The following is a 19648-nucleotide window of genomic DNA, read 5'->3' as shown; positions in this document are numbered from 1 at the left end:
CTACAAGGATATAAAGTTAGTTTAATAAATGTAACCTCACGTTACCTATGTGTACACTCTGAGCTACAAGGATATAAAGTTAGTTTAATAAATGTAACCTCACGTTACCTATGTGTACACTCTGAGCTACAAGGATATAAAGTTAGTTTCATAAATGTAACCTCACGTTACCTATGTGTACTCTCTGAGCTACAAGGATATAAAGTTAGTTTAATAAATGTAACCTCACGTTACCTATGTGTACACTCTGAGCTACAAGGATATAAAGTTAGTTTAATAAATGTAACCTCACGTTACCTATGTGTACTCTCTGAGCTACAAGGATATAAAGTTAGTTTAATACATGTAACCTCACGTTACCTATGTGTACACTCTGAGCTACAAGGATATAAAGTTAGTTTAATAAATGTAACCTCACGTTACCTATGTGTACACTCTGAGCTACAAGGATATAAAGTTAGTTTAATAAATGTAACCTCACGTTACCTATGTGTACTCTCTGAGCTACAAGGATATAAAGTTAGTTTAATACATGTAACCTCACGTTACCTATGTGTACTCTCTGAGCTACAAGGATATAAAGTTAGTTTAATACATGTAACCTCACGTTACCTATGTGTACACTCTGAGCTACAAGGATATAAAGTTAGTTTAATAAATGTAACCTCACGTTACCTATGTGTACACTCTGAGCTACAAGGATATAAAGTTAGTTTAATAAATGTAACCTCACGTTACCTATGTGTACACTCTGAGCTACAAGGATATAAAGTTAGTTTAATAAATGTAACCTCACGTTACCTATGTGTACTCTCTGAGCTACAAGGATATAAAGTTAGTTTAATAAATGTAACCTCACGTTACCTATGTGTACTCTCTGAGCTACAAGGATATAAAGTTAGTTTAATAAATGTAACCTCACGTTACCTATGTGTACTCTCTGAGCTACAAGGATATAAAGTTAGTTTAATGAATGTAACCTCACGTTACCTATGTGTACACTCTGAGCTACAAGGATATAAAGTTAGTTTAATAAATGTAACCTCATGTTACCTATGTGTACTCTCTGAGCTACAAGGATATAAAGTTAGTTTAATAAATGTAACCTCACGTTACCTATGTGTACTCTCTGAGCTACAAGGATATAAAGTTAGTTTAATAAATGTAACCTCACGTTACCTATGTGTACTCTCTGAGCTACAAGGATATAAAGTTAGTTTAATAAATGTAACCTCACGTTACCTATATGTACACTCTGAGCTACAAGGATATAAAGTTAGTTTAATAAATGTAACCTCACGTTACCTATGTGTACACTCTGAGCTACAAGGATATAAAGTTAGTTTAATAAATGTAACCTCACGTTACCTATGTGTACTCTCTGAGCTACAAGGATATAAAGTTAGTTTAATGAATGTAACCTCACGTTACCTATGTGTACACTCTGAGTTACACGGATATAAAGTTAGTTTAGTAAATGTAACCTCACGTTACCTATGTGTACTCTCTGAGCTACAAGGATATAAAGTTAGTTTAATAAATGTAACCTCACGTTACCTATGTGTACACTCTGAGCTACAAGGATATAAAGTTAGTTTAATAAATGTAACCTCACGTTACCTATGTGTACTCTCTGAGCTACAAGGATATAAAGTTAGTTTAATAAATGTAACCTCACGTTACCTATGTGTACACTCTGAGCTACAAGGATATACAGTTAGTTTAATAAATGTAACCTCACGTTACCTATGTGTACACTCTGAGCAACAAGGATATAAAGTTAGTTTAATAAATGTAACCTCACGTTACCTATGTGTACACTCTGAGCTACAAGGATATAAAGTTAGTTTAATAAATGTAACCTCATGTTACCTATGTGTACACTCTGAGCTACAAGGATATAAAGTTAGTTTAATAAATGTAACCTCACGTTACCTATGTGTACACTCTGAGCTACAAGGATATAAAGTTAGTTTAATAAATGTAACCTCATGTTACCTATGTGTACTCTCTGAGCTACAAGGATATAAAGTTAGTTTAATAAATGTAACCTCACGTTACCTATGTGTACACTCTGAGCTACAAGGATATAAAGTTAGTTTAATAAATGTAACCTCACGTTACCTATGTGTACTCTCTGAGCTACAAGGATATAAAGTTAGTTTAATAAATGTAACCTCACGTTACCTATGTGTACACTCTGAGCTACAAGGATATAAAGTTAGTTTATTAAATGTAACCTCACGTTACCTATGTGTACTCTCTGAGCTACAAGGATATAAAGTTAGTTTAATAAATGTAACCTCATGTTACCTATGTGTACACTCTGAGCTACAAGGATATAAAGTTAGTTTAATAAATGTAACCTCACGTTACCTATGTGTACTCTCTGAGCTACAAGGATATAAAGTTAGTTTAATAAATGTAACCTCACATTACCTATGTGTACACTCTGAGCTACAAGGATATAAAGTTAGTTTAATAAATGTAACCTCACGTTACCTATGTGTACTCTCTGAGCTACAAGGATATAAAGTTAGTTTAATAAATGTAACCTCACGTTACCTATGTGTACACTCTGAGCTACAAGGATATAAAGTTAGTTTAATAAATGTAACCTCACGTTACCTATGTGTACACTCTGAGCTACAAGGATATAAAGTTAGTTTAATGAATGTAACCTCACGTTACCTATGTGTACTCTCTGAGCTACAAGGATATAAAGTTAGTTTAATGAATGTAACCTCACGTTACCTATGTGTACACTCTGAGCTACAAGGATATAAAGTTAGTTTAATAAATGTAACCTCATGTTACCTATGTGTACTCTCTGAGCTACAAGGATATAAAGTTAGTTTAATAAATGTAACCTCACGTTACCTATGTGTACACTCTGAGCTACAAGGATATAAAGTTAGTTTAATAAATGTAACCTCATGTTACCTATGTGTACACTCTGAGCTACAAGGATATAAAGTTAGTTTAATAAATGTAACCTCACGTTACCTATGTGTACTCTCTGAGCTACAAGGATATAAAGTTAGTTTAATAAATGTAACCTCACGTTACCTATGTGTACTCTCTGAGCTACAAGGATATAAAGTTAGTTTAATAAATGTAACCTCACGTTACCTATGTGTACTCTCTGAGCTACACGGATATAAAGTTAGTTTAATAAATGTAACCTCACGTTACCTATGTGTACACTCTGAGCTACAAGGATATAAAGTTAGTTTAATAAATGTAACCTCACGTTACCTATGTGTACTCTCTGAGCTACAAGGATATAAAGTTAGTTTAATAAATGTAACCTCATGTTACCTATGTGTACTCTCTGAGCTACAAGGATATAAAGTTAGTTTAATAAATGTAACCTCACGTTACCTATGTGTACACTCTGAGCTACAAGGATATAAAGTTAGTTTAATAAATGTAACCTCACGTTACCTATGTGTACACTCTGAGCTACAAGGATATAAAGTTAGTTTAATAAATGTAACCTCACGTTACCTATGTGTACACTCTGAGCTACAAGGATATAAAGTTAGTTTAATAAATGTAACATCACGTTACCTATGTGTACACTCTGAGCTACAAGGATATAAAGTTAGTTGAATAAATGTAACCTCACGTTACCTATGTGTACTCTCTGAGCTACAAGGATATAAAGTTAGTTTAATAAATGTAACCTCACGTTACCTATGTGTACACTCTGAGCTACAAGGATATAAAGTTAGTTTAATAAATGTAACCTCACGTTACCTATGTGTACACTCTGAGCTACAAGGATATAAAGTTAGTTTATTAAATGTAACCTCACGTTACCTATGTGTACACTCTGAGCTACAAGGATATAAAGTTAGTTTAATAAATGTAACCTCACGTTACCTATGTGTACTCTCTGAGCTACAAGGATATAAAGTTAGTTTAATAAATGTAACCTCACGTTACCTATGTGTACTCTCTGAGCTACAAGGATATAAAGTTAGTTTAATAAATGTAACCTCACGTTACCTATGTGTACTCTCTGAGCTACAGGGATATAAAGTTAGTTTAATAAATGTAACCTCACGTTACCTATGTGTACTCTCTGAGCTACAAGGATATAAAGTTAGTTTAATAAATGTAACCTCACGTTACCTATGTGTACACTCTGAGCTACAAGGATATAAAGTTAGTTTAATGAATGTAACCTCACGTTACCTATGTGTACTCTCTGAGCTACAAGGATATAAAGTTAGTTTAATAAATGTAACCTCACGTTACCTATGTGTACTCTCTGAGCTACAGGGATATAAAGTTAGTTTAATAAATGTAACCTCACGTTACCTATGTGTACACTCTGAGCTACAAGGATATAAAGTTAGTTTAATAAATGTAACCTCACGTTACCTATGTGTACTCTCTGAGCTACAAGGATATAAAGTTAGTTTAATGAATGTAACCTCACGTTACCTATGTGTACTCTCTGAGCTACAAGGATATAAAGTTAGTTTAATAAATGTAACCTCACGTTACCTATGTGTACACTCTGAGCTACAAGGATATAAAGTTAGTTTAATGAATGTAACCTCACGTTACCTATGTGTACTCTCTGAGCTACAAGGATATAAAGTTAGTTTAATAAATGTAACCTCACGTTACCTATGTGTACTCTCTGAGCTACAAGGATATAAAGTTAGTTTAATAAATGTAACCTCACGTTACCTATGTGTACACTCTGAGCTACAAGGATATAAAGTTAGTTTAATAAATGTAACCTCACGTTACCTATGTGTACTCTCTGAGCTACAAGGATATAAAGTTAGTTTAATAAATGTAACCTCACGTTACCTATGTGTACTCTCTGAGCTACAAGGATATAAAGTTAGTTTAATAAATGTAACCTCACGTTACCTATGTGTACACTCTGAGCTACAAGGATATAAAGTTAGTTTATTAAATGTAACCTCACGTTACCTATGTGTACACTCTGAGCTACAAGGATATAAAGTTAGTTTAATAAATGTAACCTCACGTTACCTATGTGTACTCTCTGAGCTACAAGGATATAAAGTTAGTTTAATAAATGTAACCTCACGTTACCTATGTGTACTCTCTGAGCTACAGGATATAAAGTTAGTTTAATAAATGTAACCTCACGTTACCTATGTGTACTCTCTGAGCTACAGGGATATAAAGTTAGTTTAATAAATGTAACCTCACGTTACCTATGTGTACACTCTGAGCTACAAGGATATAAAGTTAGTTTAATAAATGTAACCTCACGTTACCTTATGTGTACACTCTGAGCTACAAGGATATAAAGTTAGTTTAATAAATGTAACCTCATGTTACCTATGTGTACTCTCTGAGCTACAAGGATATAAAGTTAGTTTAATGAATGTAACCTCACGTTACCTATGTGTACACTCTGAGCTACAAGGATATAAAGTTAGTTTAATAAATGTAACCTCACGTTACCTATGTGTACTCTCTGAGCTACAAGGATATAAAGTTAGTTTAATAAATGTAACCTCACGTTACCTATGTGTACACTCTGAGCTACAAGGATATAAAGTTAGTTTAATAAATGTAACCTCACGTTACCTATGTGTACACTCTGAGCTACAAGGATATAAAGTTAGTTTATTAAATGTAACCTCACGTTACCTATGTGTACACTCTGAGCTACAAGGATATAAAGTTAGTTTAATAAATGTAACCTCACGTTACCTATGTGTACACTCTGAGCTACAAGGATATAAAGTTAGTTTAATAAATGTAACCTCACGTTACCTATGTGTACTCTCTGAGCTACAAGGATATAAAGTTAGTTTAATAAATGTAACCTCACGTTACCTATGTGTACTCTCTGAGCTACAAGGATATAAAGTTAGTTTAATAAATGTAACCTCACGTTACCTATGTGTACTCTCTGAGCTACAAGGATATAAAGTTAGTTTAATAAATGTAACCTCACGTTACCTATGTGTACACTCTGAGCTACAAGGATATAAAGTTAGTTTAATAAATGTAACCTCACGTTACCTATGTGTACACTCTGAGCTACAAGGATATAAAGTTAGTTTAATAAATGTAACCTCACGTTACCTATGTGTACACTCTGAGCTACAGGGATATAAAGTTAGTTTAATAAATGTAACCTCACGTTACCTATGTGTACACTCTGAGCTACAAGGATATAAAGTTAGTTTAATAAATGTAACCTCACGTTACCTATGTGTACACTCTGAGCTACAGGGATATAAAGTTAGTTTAATAAATGTAACCTCACGTTACCTATGTGTACTCTCTGAGCTACAAGGATATAAAGTTAGTTTAATAAATGTAACCTCACGTTACCTATGTGTACACTCTGAGCTACAAGGATATAAAGTTAGTTTAATAAATGTAACCTCATGTTACCTATGTGTACACTCTGAGCTACAAGGATATAAAGTTAGTTTAATAAATGTAACCTCACGTTACCTATGTGTACACTCTGAGCTACAAGGATATAAAGTTAGTTTAATAAATGTAACCTCACGTTACCTATGTGTACACTCTGAGCTACAAGGATATAAAGTTAGTTTAATAAATGTAACCTCACGTTACCTATGTGTACACTCTGAGCTACAAGGATATAAAGTTAGTTTAATAAATGTAACCTCACGTTACCTATGTGTACTCTCTGAGCTACAAGGATATAAAGTTAGTTTAATAAATGTAACCTCACGTTACCTATGTGTACTCTCTGAGCTACAAGGATATAAAGTTAGTTTAATAAATGTAACCTCACGTTACCTATGTGTACTCTCTGAGCTACAAGGATATAAAGTTAGTTTATTAAATGTAACCTCACGTTACCTATGTGTACACTCTGAGCTACAAGGATATAAAGTTAGTTTATTAAATGTAACCTCACGTTACCTATGTGTACTCTCTGAGCTACAAGGATATAAAGTTAGTTTAATAAATGTAACCTCACGTTACCTATGTGTACACTCTGAGCTACAAGGATATAAAGTTAGTTTATTAAATGTAACCTCACGTTACCTATGTGTACTCTCTGAGCTACAAGGATATAAAGTTAGTTTAATAAATGTAACCTCACGTTACCTATGTGTACACTCTGAGCTACAAGGATATAAAGTTAGTTTAATAAATGTAACCTCACGTTACCTATGTGTACACTCTGAGCTACAAGGATATAAAGTTAGTTTAATGAATGTAACCTCACGTTACCTATGTGTACACTCTGAGCTACAAGGATATAAAGTTAGTTTAATGAATGTAACCTCACGTTACCTATGTGTACTCTCTGAGCTACAAGGATATAAAGTTAGTTTAATAAATGTAACCTCACGTTACCTATGTGTACACTCTGAGCTACAAGGATATAAAGTTAGTTTATTAAATGTAACCTCACGTTACCTATGTGTACACTCTGAGCTACAAGGATATAAAGTTAGTTTAATAAATGTAACCTCACGTTACCTATGTGTACTCTCTGAGCTACAAGGATATAAAGTTAGTTTAATAAATGTAACCTCACGTTACCTATGTGTACACTCTGAGCTACAAGGATATAAAGTTAGTTTATTAAATGTAACCTCACGTTACCTATGTGTACACTCTGAGCTACAAGGATATAAAGTTAGTTTAATAAATGTAACCTCACGTTACCTATGTGTACACTCTGAGCTACAAGGATATAAAGTTAGTTTAATAAATGTAACCTCACGTTACCTATGTGTACACTCTGAGCTACAAGGATATAAAGTTAGTTTAATGAATGTAACCTCACGTTACCTATGTGTACACTCTGAGCTACACGGATATAAAGTTAGTTTAATAAATGTAACCTCACGTTACCTATGTGTACTCTCTGAGCTACAAGGATATAAAGTTAGTTTAATAAATGTAACCTCACGTTACCTATGTGTACTCTCTGAGCTACAAGGATATAAAGTTAGTTTAATAAATGTAACCTCACGTTACCTATGTGTACACTCTGAGCTACAAGGATATAAAGTTAGTTTAATAAATGTAACCTCACGTTACCTATGTGTACTCTCTGAGCTACAAGGATATAAAGTTAGTTTAATGAATGTAACCTCACGTTACCTATATGTACTCTCTGAGCTACAAGGATATAAAGTTAGTTTAATAAATGTAACCTCACGTTACCTATGTGTACTCTCTGAGCTACAAGGATATAAAGTTAGTTTAATGAATGTAACCTCACGTTACCTATGTGTACACTCTGAGCTACAAGGATATAAAGTTAGTTTAATAAATGTAACCTCACGTTACCTATGTGTACACTCTGAGCTACAAGGATATAAAGTTAGTTTAATGAATGTAACATCATGTTACCTATGTGTACTCTCTGAGCTACAAGGATATAAAGTTAGTTTAATAAATGTAACCTCACGTTACCTATGTGTACACTCTGAGTTACAGGGATATAAAGTTAGTTTAATAAATGTAACCTCACGTTACCTATGTGTACACTCTGAGCTACAAGGATATAAAGTTAGTTAATGAATGTAACCTCACGTTACCTATGTGTACTCTCTGAGCTACAAGGATATAAAGTTAGTTTAATAAATGTAACCTCACGTTACCTATGTGTACTCTCTGAGCTACAAGGATATAAAGTTAGTTTAGTAAATGTAACCTCACGTTACCTATGTGTACTCTCTGAGCTACAAGGATATAAAGTTAGTTTAATGAATGTAACCTCACGTTACCTATGTGTACACTCTGAGCTACAAGGATATAAAGTTAGTTTAATAAATGTAACCTCACGTTACCTATGTGTACTCTCTGAGCTACAAGGATATAAAGTTAGTTTAATAAATGTAACCTCACGTTACCTATGTGTACTCTCTGAGCTACAAGGATATAAAGTTAGTTTAATAAATGTAACCTCACGTTACCTATGTGTACTCTCTGAGCTACAAGGATATAAAGTTAGTTTAATAAATGTAACCTCACGTTACCTATGTGTACACTCTGAGCTACAAGGATATAAAGTTAGTTTAATAAATGTAACCTCACGTTACCTATGTGTACACTCTGAGCTACAAGGATATAAAGTTAGTTTAATAAATGTAACCTCACGTTACCTATGTGTACTCTCTGAGCTACAAGGATATAAAGTTAGTTTAATAAATGTAACCTCACGTTACCTATGTGTACTCTCTGAGCTACAAGGATATAAAGTTAGTTTAATAAATGTAACCTCACGTTACCTATGTGTACTCTCTGAGCTACAAGGATATAAAGTTAGTTTAATAAATGTAACCTCACGTTACCTATGTGTACTCTCTGAGCTACACGGATATAAAGTTAGTTTAATAAATGTAACCTCACGTTACCTATGTGTACACTCTGAGCTACAAGGATATAAAGTTAGTTTAATAAATGTAACCTCACGTTACCTATGTGTACTCTCTGAGCTACAAGGATATAAAGTTAGTTTATTAAATGTAACCTCACGTTACCTATGTGTACACTCTGAGCTACAAGGATATAAAGTTAGTTTAATAAATGTAACCTCACGTTACCTATGTGTACACTCTGAGCTACAAGGATATAAAGGAACACCCAAAGTTAGTTTAAGGTTGTTCACTTGCAGTAATATATCACGTGGGCTGAATCCTTACCATTCTCTCACAGGATTCTACAAACGTCTCCCTGCCAGCAGAGTCTATTATGTAAAGCTCCTAGGGAGAGAGAGAGAGAGAGAGAGAGAGAGAGAGAGAGAGAGAGAGAGAGAGAGAGAGAGAGAGAGAGAGAGAGAGAGAGAGAGAGAGAGAGAGAGAGAGAGAGAGAGAGAGAGAGAGAGAGAGAGAGAGAGAGAGATGGGTAGACTAAACGAGAATGACAAAAACGCAGCGAAATGACAGTGGTGATTTTGCTGCAGTGGTACAGTATACAGTATATAGGGGATAATTCCTCAGTTTCACATCCATTCTTGTTTTGGGGTTCTAGTAATGGATTAGTACAGCGGTGAGGAAATATCATATCTTACATGCACAGAGAGGGACATTAGGCTAAATCATACTGCTATTTTCATTTCCAGTTTCCGCTATACCGCCAGCGGTTGGTAATGTTCTCACTGTGATGCCACAAACCTGATAAATGAATGTGACAATAGGAAAGCCATGCAGGAACTTTTTGCATGCACACGCACGCACAAAAAAAACAAAAAAAACAATGCACTCCTCGATTATTAGATTAATTGGAAAAAGTAATTAGAATAATGGCTAAGAAAACAATGGATAGTTCCAACCCTGTAGCCTAATATGTACTGTACGTACAACCAGCTGCACAGTCGTGAGAACCATGTTGAATAGCCCGTGGTTCTCAAAGTGGTCCCTGGCACAAAATCATTTTGGGGTGTTCGCGGAGCCAAAAGAATATCAATTTGGGGGTCCTTAAAACCCATTCTGAACGGGCACCCATTTTGGTGTTAGCATCATGTTGTGCTTTAGCTATTTAAAAATAGCAGATCTACAAGCTCATATCGCGCCACCGAGTGGCGCAATACGAGCTTGTAGGTCTGCTATTTTTGAAAAATCGAAGACACTTTTAGAATCTGATCTCAGGTCAGAATGGGTTAATAATGAAACTGTCAGGATGTAATAGACATTTTTAGAATCTGATCTCAGGTCAGAATGGGTTAACATAAGAATAGTTTGAGAACCACTGGAATAGGCCGACTGGTTCCTGGGTAATGGAGGAAGAGCGTCGGACTCACCACACTGTCGCTGGTCTCTGGGATGTTCACACACTTCGTCAGCAGCTCCACACCAGTCGTCTGTCCAAATGACACAACCGTCACATTCCCGTTAAGTCTGAGTTACTCTTGGCACTGTTATTTTCATAGTTGTTGCAAAAACATGGTGCATGAAAAACTGTCCCAATAGATTATAATGCTCATTAACCTATCTCGCCCCTGAGGGGCCAAAATGCTGCTGTATAGTCCAGTATCTACTGGACATTTTAGCCATTGCACTGGCCCTTACAGAATAGAGGGCATATCCATACAATTATAACGACTTACTGGTTAAGTCTCTAGTTTAGGGTCAATACCCTAAAATGTTGAAACCTTTTTCTTTTTTTTTTTAGTTAAAAAAAAAGTAAAGAAAAATAGTAGATCTACAAGCTCACAGCGGATGTGACACGTGAGCTTGTAGGTCGTCAATTTTCACTATTCGGTTATACGAAGAGGGTGCTGTACAAACTACTGGAGCTTAAAGGGACACTTCACCCTTTTTGCAAAAAAATATATGTTAATGACATTTAGAAGCTTTAGAACACTTTCCTGGGGGTCTTTATGTGTGTAATGTGTGGTTTTAGATATTTTAGATTGTAGCAGTGAGCCCAGTGTCTCTGATGTCATGGACACTGGTCTCACTACCTTCCTGGACTACAATTCCCATAATTCTTTGGTGCACTGCTCCTCCTTGTGCATAGGGGGAGAGCTGTCTTACTGAGACAACATGTAGTCCAGGAAGGAAGTGAGCCCAGTGTCCATGACATCAGAGACAACAGGCTCACTGCTACAATCTAAAATATCTAAAACCACATATTACACACATAAATACCCCCAGGAAAGTGTTCTAAAGCTTCTAAACGTCATTAACATATATTTTTTTTGCAAAAAGGGTGAAGTGTCCCTTTAAAGCTGCTATCCGTAATGTTCATGAACTACTACCTCTTTTCAACCAGTATTACAGTAGTTCTGTACAGTATTACAGTAGTATTACAGTAGTTCTGTACAGCGCAGGCAGACCAACTACAACCACTCCAGTTGTGTTAGTTCTAACATACGATACAGATTGGTTTGGAATGAAGTTCTATTCAGTAAGAAAGTAATGGACTACAGCTTTTAACCCATTCTGACCTGAGATCAGATTCATACGAGGTTTCCGCCGGACACACACTGGTCTGATGAACCCATTCTGACCTGAGATCAGATTCTAAAAATGTCAGTCGTTCTTCGATTTTTTTCAAAAATAGCAGACCTACAAGCTCGTATCGCGCCACTCGGTGGCGCGATATGAGCTTGTAGGTCTGCTATTTTTCAATAGCTAAAGCATGACATGATGCCAACACCAAAATGGGTGCCCGGTCAGAATGGGTTAAATCAATAGAATAATCAAAAATGTATTTTTTTTTCTTTTTGATTCATTGTTATCACAATGAATAAATTAACAACTTTATTATTATTTTACACTTTCTCCCACAATGTTTTGGCAACATTTTGGCTATAAATGACATGCCCAAATTAGGGATTGATAGATAATCAATTATAGTATGTATTTATTTATGTATGTACAGTATGTATTCATGAATAATGTAGTATGTATTCAATTATAATATGTATTTATATATACTATATAATGCAAAATGTACCATAGTACCTTCAGTACTGACTGCACTAGAGAACGACGATAAAGTCCATATGAGAGCCATTAGAGAAGGTCATACTGTATCAGTAGAGACGATTATATCAGAATAAAAACAAGACGCTGTGAAGTGTGTATCCTCTTCAAGCGTTTTGGTGATCTGAAGCACACGCAAGTGGCTTGGATAGGTTTGGATCCGTGACCTTTGACCTATCCGCTTGGTCTAACAACTGTGGCAAACTTGAAGAAGAAAGCCACGGTCAAACTCTGCCTTGCTTAGATCCCAAATCCTCAGTGCACACAGCCACACACACAGCCCCACACACACACACACACACACACACACACACACACACAGCCCCACACACAGCCCCACACACAGCCCCACACACAGCCCCACACACAGCCCCACACACACACACACACAGCCCCACACACAGCCCCACACACAGCCCCACACACACACACACACAGCCCCACACACAGCCCCACACACACACACACACAGCCCCACACACAGCCACACACACAGCCCCACACACAGCCCCACACACAGCCCCACACACACACACACAGCCCCACACACACACACACACACACACACACACACACACACACACACACACACACACACACACACACACACACAGCCCCACACACAGCCACACACACAGCCCCACACACAGCCCCACACACAGCCCCACACACACACACACACAGCCCCACACACACACACACACACAAACACACACACACACACACACACACACACAGCCCCACACACAGCCACACACACAGCCCCACACACAGCCCCACACACAGCCCCACACACACACACACACACACACACAGCCACACACACAGCCCCACACACACACACACACACACACACACACACACAGCCACACACACACACACAAACACACGTATATAAAAATATACTTCATGCGTTCATAAACATTTTAGGACAGCATTGGAACTAGCTGAAAGTAGCCAAAAGAATTGCTGAAAATGTGCCATCTACAAGTGAGCTTGTAGATCGCCTAAACCGATCCTGAACCCTAACCTGATTATTTTCTTAATTGTAAGTGTAACCTTTACATTAAGTGCAACTTTGAACCATAAAGCAACCACATTTTTCTTGTAAGGCCTGGGAAAAATGGCCCTCACAATGTCTATTTCTCCGTTGTAGGGACATTTGTCTCTCTCTCTCTCTCTCTCTCTCTCTCTCTCTCTCTCTCTCTCTCTCTCTCTCTCTCTCAAAAACAATTTTCAAGCTGAAAGTAAGCTTGAGAAGAATCAGTTAATTTCTATTCTGTATCTGGTGTGTGAATTAGGTGTAACACTGCAGTCTCACTCTGGAGCCAGCTAATGAGCTGACGTGATGCATTGGCAGGGTGTCCTGCTGGAATGCCAATGAGAGCCTATTAGCAGCAAATAAGCAGGAATATTGCTAACGGCCCGTCTGACATTTCAAAGGAGGACGTGACCGGAATGGGGGACACCCACTCCGTACCCTTCAGAATGAAAAGTTTGAGAATGTGAGGTTTTGGCTGTGTGTGTTCGCCTGGGGAACCAATCTTCGTACAGCTGGACTGCTTAAGCTCGCCCCTGTACAATAGATAGGACACACAATTTATTTCATTTTGTAATTGTTTTGCCTCCCCAAAAGGTCTCTGGCAAATTGCGCGTTTGTTGGTTGCAATTGGCACGCCAATACCCATACGCTAGCCTAAAAATGATTTCAAACAGCAACGGTACCGTGACTAGCACTTAATTGTCATGAGCACTTTACAGTATGTTCAAGGTTCAAGGTTGTTTATTAGTGTCCCCGAAGGGCAAAAGGTTTTACAGCAGGTCATAAGGCTTGAAACACATATAAATACATCAGTCAGACCAAAGTTATTGCTGTGCAGAACTACTACACAGTACATTGCTGGGTGTTCTGTTCAATTAAAAGGAGATGCAAAGTGATATTCTTTCTTTCAAATTGTAATTTTTTTTTTTTTTAAATTACGTGCCAACGGGCACGTAATTTAAACTCACTTCAAGCCATGTGTTTGGCAAAAGATAACGGGTAGTTTTCTCTCCTGAATAGAGAGGTTTGTGCGTCTATAAATGCATGTGTTTAGGCTTAGGGTAGGTGTACTGATGTTCAAGATTAGAGCAGCTCTTGTCAACAAACTAGATATACTAGGCTTGTGTAGATGATCAATACTGAAATCGCTAAGGTACTTTGCTCAAACTTTATGCCAACAAAAACAAATACACACATCACAAACGACTGGGTTTAACCTATTGGGGTATACAGAAGTGTTACTTTTTTGAAGTGTGCGTGTGTGTGTGTGTGTGTGTGTGTGTGTGAGAGATAGAGAGAGAGAGAGAGAGGAGCACCTGTGCTACCGGCTTTCCAGAAATCCTGCTGTATTAATTATCGACGTTCCCTTCACCTCAGAGCCCACAATACTGCTGACGCGCCAGGAGTTGGCGAGAGCTCTCTCTCTCTCACCCACCCACGGATCCAATTTAATTTGTACTCAACCTGTCCTGTGCCCTTAGCAAAACTACACAACTTAAAAGGGTTCCACTGCCTTGATCCAGATGTTTAATGTGTGTGTGTGTGTGTGTGTGTGTGTGTGTGTGTGTGTGTGTGTGTGTGTGTGAGAGAGAGAGAGATAATGTACATAGATTATGCAGTTTGTACACATGCAATTAATGTGAACATGCATTTTACTGTACATGCATAGACATGAGCTACATTCAATCAATAGCAACATTGACAGAAGGGATCATTGGGGAGCCATGACCCTGCGTATGCGAGTGCGTCAGGTTAATGTCACGGCTCTTGGATGCATAGTGATGGAGATTTAGCGCTCCCTGCATTGATTGATAGATTGGTATCAGCATGCTCTGCTGTAGTAGGGATGTGTTCCTTGAGAAATTGACAAATCTACACTAGTATGTACACAGTCACGGTACATATACTTGAATTTCACACATGAGATGTCTCATATTGTTATCTACCAAACTATAGCACTGTACTGACCAGGTATTAATGCATGATAGAAGTTAAAGCAATGTTAATGTTAAAGCAAATATTAAAAGTCCATAGGCTTGACTGCCACATGACGTCACGACGAGTGAAAGCCTTTTGGGTTTTTGGAAATGGGTTATTTATATACAGCTGTGATTGGCATAGATCGGAAGTTCGCATGATATTGACTGCATTATTTATATAGTATTAATTCTTCTGTTGCATGAATGTACAGTATATTCTGTATATAGTAGGTGTCAGGTGAAACCAAGAAACCAAAGTACTCGATCAAATTAGACAAATTCAGTAAAAGAAAGACACTAAAGAAGTGGGAGAAAGAGGGAGCTGAGAGAGAAGGGAAGGGAAGTCTTCAAAGATTTGACAGATACGAACCGAAGACCCGATGTACTGTGCCATGTCGCCAAAATTACCACTGTGATTGGCTGGAAGGTGTGCCATTGACCGAGCATCACCACATAGCGACTGTGCCTCAGGGGATTCCCGTTATATGTATAAGTGGCATATAGTGAGATGTCATCAGACATTGTGCGACACTCATAGCGAGGTTTCCCCCTTCTCCTCTGTGGCTGGAGAAACCCGTCTGAATTTTGAACACAGGCAGACAATGCATTCCTGGGGAGTGAGTGTGGATGCCTATAGGTCAGTGATTCGTGTGGTTGCCTATAGGTCAGTGATTCGTGTGGTTGCCTATAGGTCAGTGATTCCCAAACTGTGGCTCTTTCACCCCTTGTGGTGCGCGAGCGCCTTCTAGGGGGTGCGCAACATGAAAAGGCTCATTAATGGTGGTGGTGCTATGGTTTTATTTAAAATATATTAACCTCATAACTCAATTTTTTTAGGTTTTAGATTTTTTTTCCCCCATAAATCAGTGCTATTGAACACCCTTGTTTCAAAAATATTGAACCAATGGAAAGTAGTAAAAAAAACGCATTGGACAAAACCTCTTAACTCCATTGGACCCTCAAACTGTCTGCTAAAACAGCTAACTCCACCACCTCTCTCCTTCTCATGCAAGTAATTGACAATATCTAATGCAACACCAACTTTGATGAGGCAGCATTGCATCGTTTAAAAGATATATGGTTTTTATTAATTTCCTTAAAAGTGAACATTTTGGAGTTATGCGGTTTCCTCCGGACAGCAGAGAATGAGATAATGCAGAATATAACCTATGCTGCATATATATGCCATATTCAGGTTCATATATGTGCATATTAAATAGGAATTATGTCTCTATATAGCTTATGCAATTTATATTTCCATGTGGGGGGTGCGTCAGCTAGGTCGGGACGTAACAGAACCTACTACTGAGAGACATGGACAGACAGATGTAACCCCATGGCTTCTATGTGTCCTGGTGATGATGTCATATTGATGATGTCATAGTGATGCCATAGTGATGTCAGCGTAGACAAGTCACAAATCACTCAAAAATGGACAGCTGCACAAATCTGCATTTCTAGGCTTGCCTTGCACTGCAACGGTTTATGTTATGTGTGATGTCAGACCTGAGCTCATGGTCAGCCTGCATATGTCACCTCAGTGTTACTTAAATAAATCTATCCTCAAGGAATTTACTGATGGAGAGAGTGAGTGAAGAGAGACAGAGCAGAGGAAGGATATAGTATAAAATACATTGTCCAACCCCGCAGAGGAACCTAATGAACTCCCCATCACAGTCCATTTATAGCTGCGTTTGATGATGGAAGGAAGGAGCGAGCCCCAACATTTCCAGACTCGGGTCTCCTGTTCTGAGTGTCCATATGCCTGTGGCTCCACCTTCCTCCGTGAACACATGAAGAGGAGCCACAACGACCTCTACTGCCAAACACTGAGGAATGAACAGGACGCCACGGCAGCCTGTCAGCAAATAAACTGCACTGAAAGAGACAGAGATGAATCCAAGTCTAACAGTCATCAACAGTTTAGAAAGAATGTAGCTCTGGTGGGAGAAGTAAAGAGTAAGACACATCGTCCGAGTTACACAAGAATGAAAACCTGCATCTGTAAACAGTGTGACAAGAGTTTCAGAAGGTTAAGTCATCTGCAGGCACACCAGCGTATCCACACTGGGGAAAAACCTTACCACTGTAAGCAGTGTGACAAGAGATTCTATCAGTCAAGTAATCTGAAGACACACCTGCGTCTCCACACTGGAGAAAAACCGTACTGCTGTAAACAGTGTGACAAGAGTTTCATTCAATCAGGGGATCTTAAGAAACACCTGCGTCTCCACACTGGAGAAAAACCATACTCCTGTAAACAGTGTGACAAGAGTTTCACTCAGTCAAATAACATGAAGGCACATATGCGTAACCACACTGGAGAGAAACCTTTCTACTGTGAACATTGTGACAAGAGTTTCACTGACGCAAGTACTGTGAAGAAACACCAGCGTATCCACACTGGAGAAAAACCATACTGCTGTAAAGAGTGTGACAAGAGTTTCATTCAATCAGGGGATCTTAAGAAACACCTGCGTCTCCACACTGGAGAAAAACCATACTCCTGTAAACAGTGTGACAAGAGTTTCACTCACTTAAATAGTCTGAAGTACCACCAGCGCATGGTGTGCTATTCATGAGAATATAATGCAAACCACAAACCAGGATATTCCTTTATACACCTGCTCTCTTTATTCTGGGTGATCCATCGCCATTAAAACACCTCCCCGCACCTCTAGCTGACTGGATTCATACAGCATTAATGGTGGGCAGGAAAATCATTGTTAAGGAATGGACAAGTATGGTTCACTCAGCTTGGTACTGTGGCTGCTTTGGAGAAGTTATCTTTTACTACTGTAAACAGTGTAAAAAGAGTTTCAGGGGCGCTGGCCCGCTGGCCAAGTGGTCCAGGCGCATGCCACATATAGGCTTTGGCCTGACAGCGTGTCGCGTGTTCGAGTCCCGTTAACTTCATGACGACCTTTGCTGCATGTCTCTCACCTTCTCTCTCTCTCCCTCTTTGCTGTCTATTTTCACTTGATACTATCAATAAAGACAGAAAAGCCAAAAACAAATCTTAAAAAAAGAAAAAAAAGAGTTTCAAACCCTGGATAGCCACTGGTGGTAGAGAGAGAGAGAAGAAACAAACAGAGCGGTACAATGTGTATGTGGGGAGAACTTCAAGTTAGCTCTGAATGATAAACGTATAAGAGAAAAGAAAACAAATGTTTTACGAGTTAGTGTAACTTGCACGTTGAAAGAAGCAACAGGGAACAAAAGAATGTGGACGTCGATGGAGACATAGTGAAGTTTGAGTCCTTGTTTGGCTATGTTTAGCCTATAGGGCTTTAGGCTATAGGGCTATGTTTAGCCTATAGGGCTTTAGGCTATAGGGCTATGTTTAGCCTATAGGGCTTTAGGCTATAGGGCTATGTTTAGCCTATAGGGCTTTAGGCTATAGGGCTATGTTTAGCCTATAGGGCTTTAGGCTATAGGGCTATGTTTAGCCTATAGGGCTTTAGGCTATAGGGCTATGTTTAGCCTATAGGGCTTTAGGCTATAGGGCTATGTTTAGCCTATAGGGCTTTAGGCTATAGGGCTATGTTTAGCCTATAGGGCTTTAGGCTATAGGGCTATGTTTAGCCTATAGGGCTTTAGGCTATAGGGCTATGTTTAGCCTATAGGGCTTTAGGCTATAGGGCTATGTTTAGCCTATAGGGCTTTCTGTGGGCAGATAGACACTTGAAAGAACACATTTTAGTGCCATCTGACTTAATGACTGAATTAATGTCAAAGTGAGATTAAGTGACACTTTATAATTGCTTGGTTTACCGCAATTTCTGGACTGGTTAATTGTGTGCAGGAGACTACACGCACCCACAACGCGTGTGCACACGCACCCACAACGCGTGTGCACACGCACCCACATGCGTGTGCACACGCACCCACAACGCGTGTGCACGCGCACGTGCATGCCAGTTGAGGAGAAGGACACGTTTGGACCGTGGCTGTGCATTTTCTATTGGGAATACGGTTCATATCATGACAGAGAATGTGCTAATGAACTGAACTGACTATTCTTGTGGATTAGTGTGCAATAATAAGAGCTCCAACATGTGCACATCTGTCAGGGGACTGCAGCTTATCTAAAAAAACATGACGTCATCTCCAGTCTCCAATCAGTGAAGGACACAAGCCCGGAACACGGACACTGATTCATTTTCAATAATCATATAATTCAT

At 38.3% G+C, this 19648-nt stretch overlaps 1 protein-coding gene across 2 annotated transcripts in view; it reads right to left on the bottom strand.

The window, feature by feature from the left end:
* ift27 (intraflagellar transport 27 homolog (Chlamydomonas)) overlaps positions 1-19648 on the bottom strand; it is a 28461-nt gene that overhangs the window by 6869 nt on the left and 1944 nt on the right. Inside the window, exons 1-3 of one of the 2 annotated variants that reach the window (XM_083764261.1) lie at positions 15835-15954; positions 10754-10813; positions 9657-9716 (exon numbers count right to left, since the gene is read on the bottom strand). In XM_083764261.1, the coding sequence (XP_083620387.1) occupies positions 9657-9716; positions 10754-10813; positions 15835-15900 (186 nt within the window). In that variant the 5' untranslated portion in view covers positions 15901-15954. Of the gene's footprint in view, positions 1-9656; positions 9717-10753; positions 10814-15834; positions 15955-19648 lie in introns of those variants that run through there. The other variant, XM_083764260.1, reaches the window with a different exon arrangement.

Source organism: Protomyctophum parallelum, assembly GCF_964188405.1.
Source record: "Protomyctophum parallelum genome assembly, chromosome: 5".
Lineage (NCBI taxonomy): Eukaryota > Metazoa > Chordata > Actinopteri > Myctophiformes > Myctophidae > Protomyctophum > Protomyctophum parallelum.
This window is presented reverse-complemented; position numbering and strand designations above follow the sequence as displayed.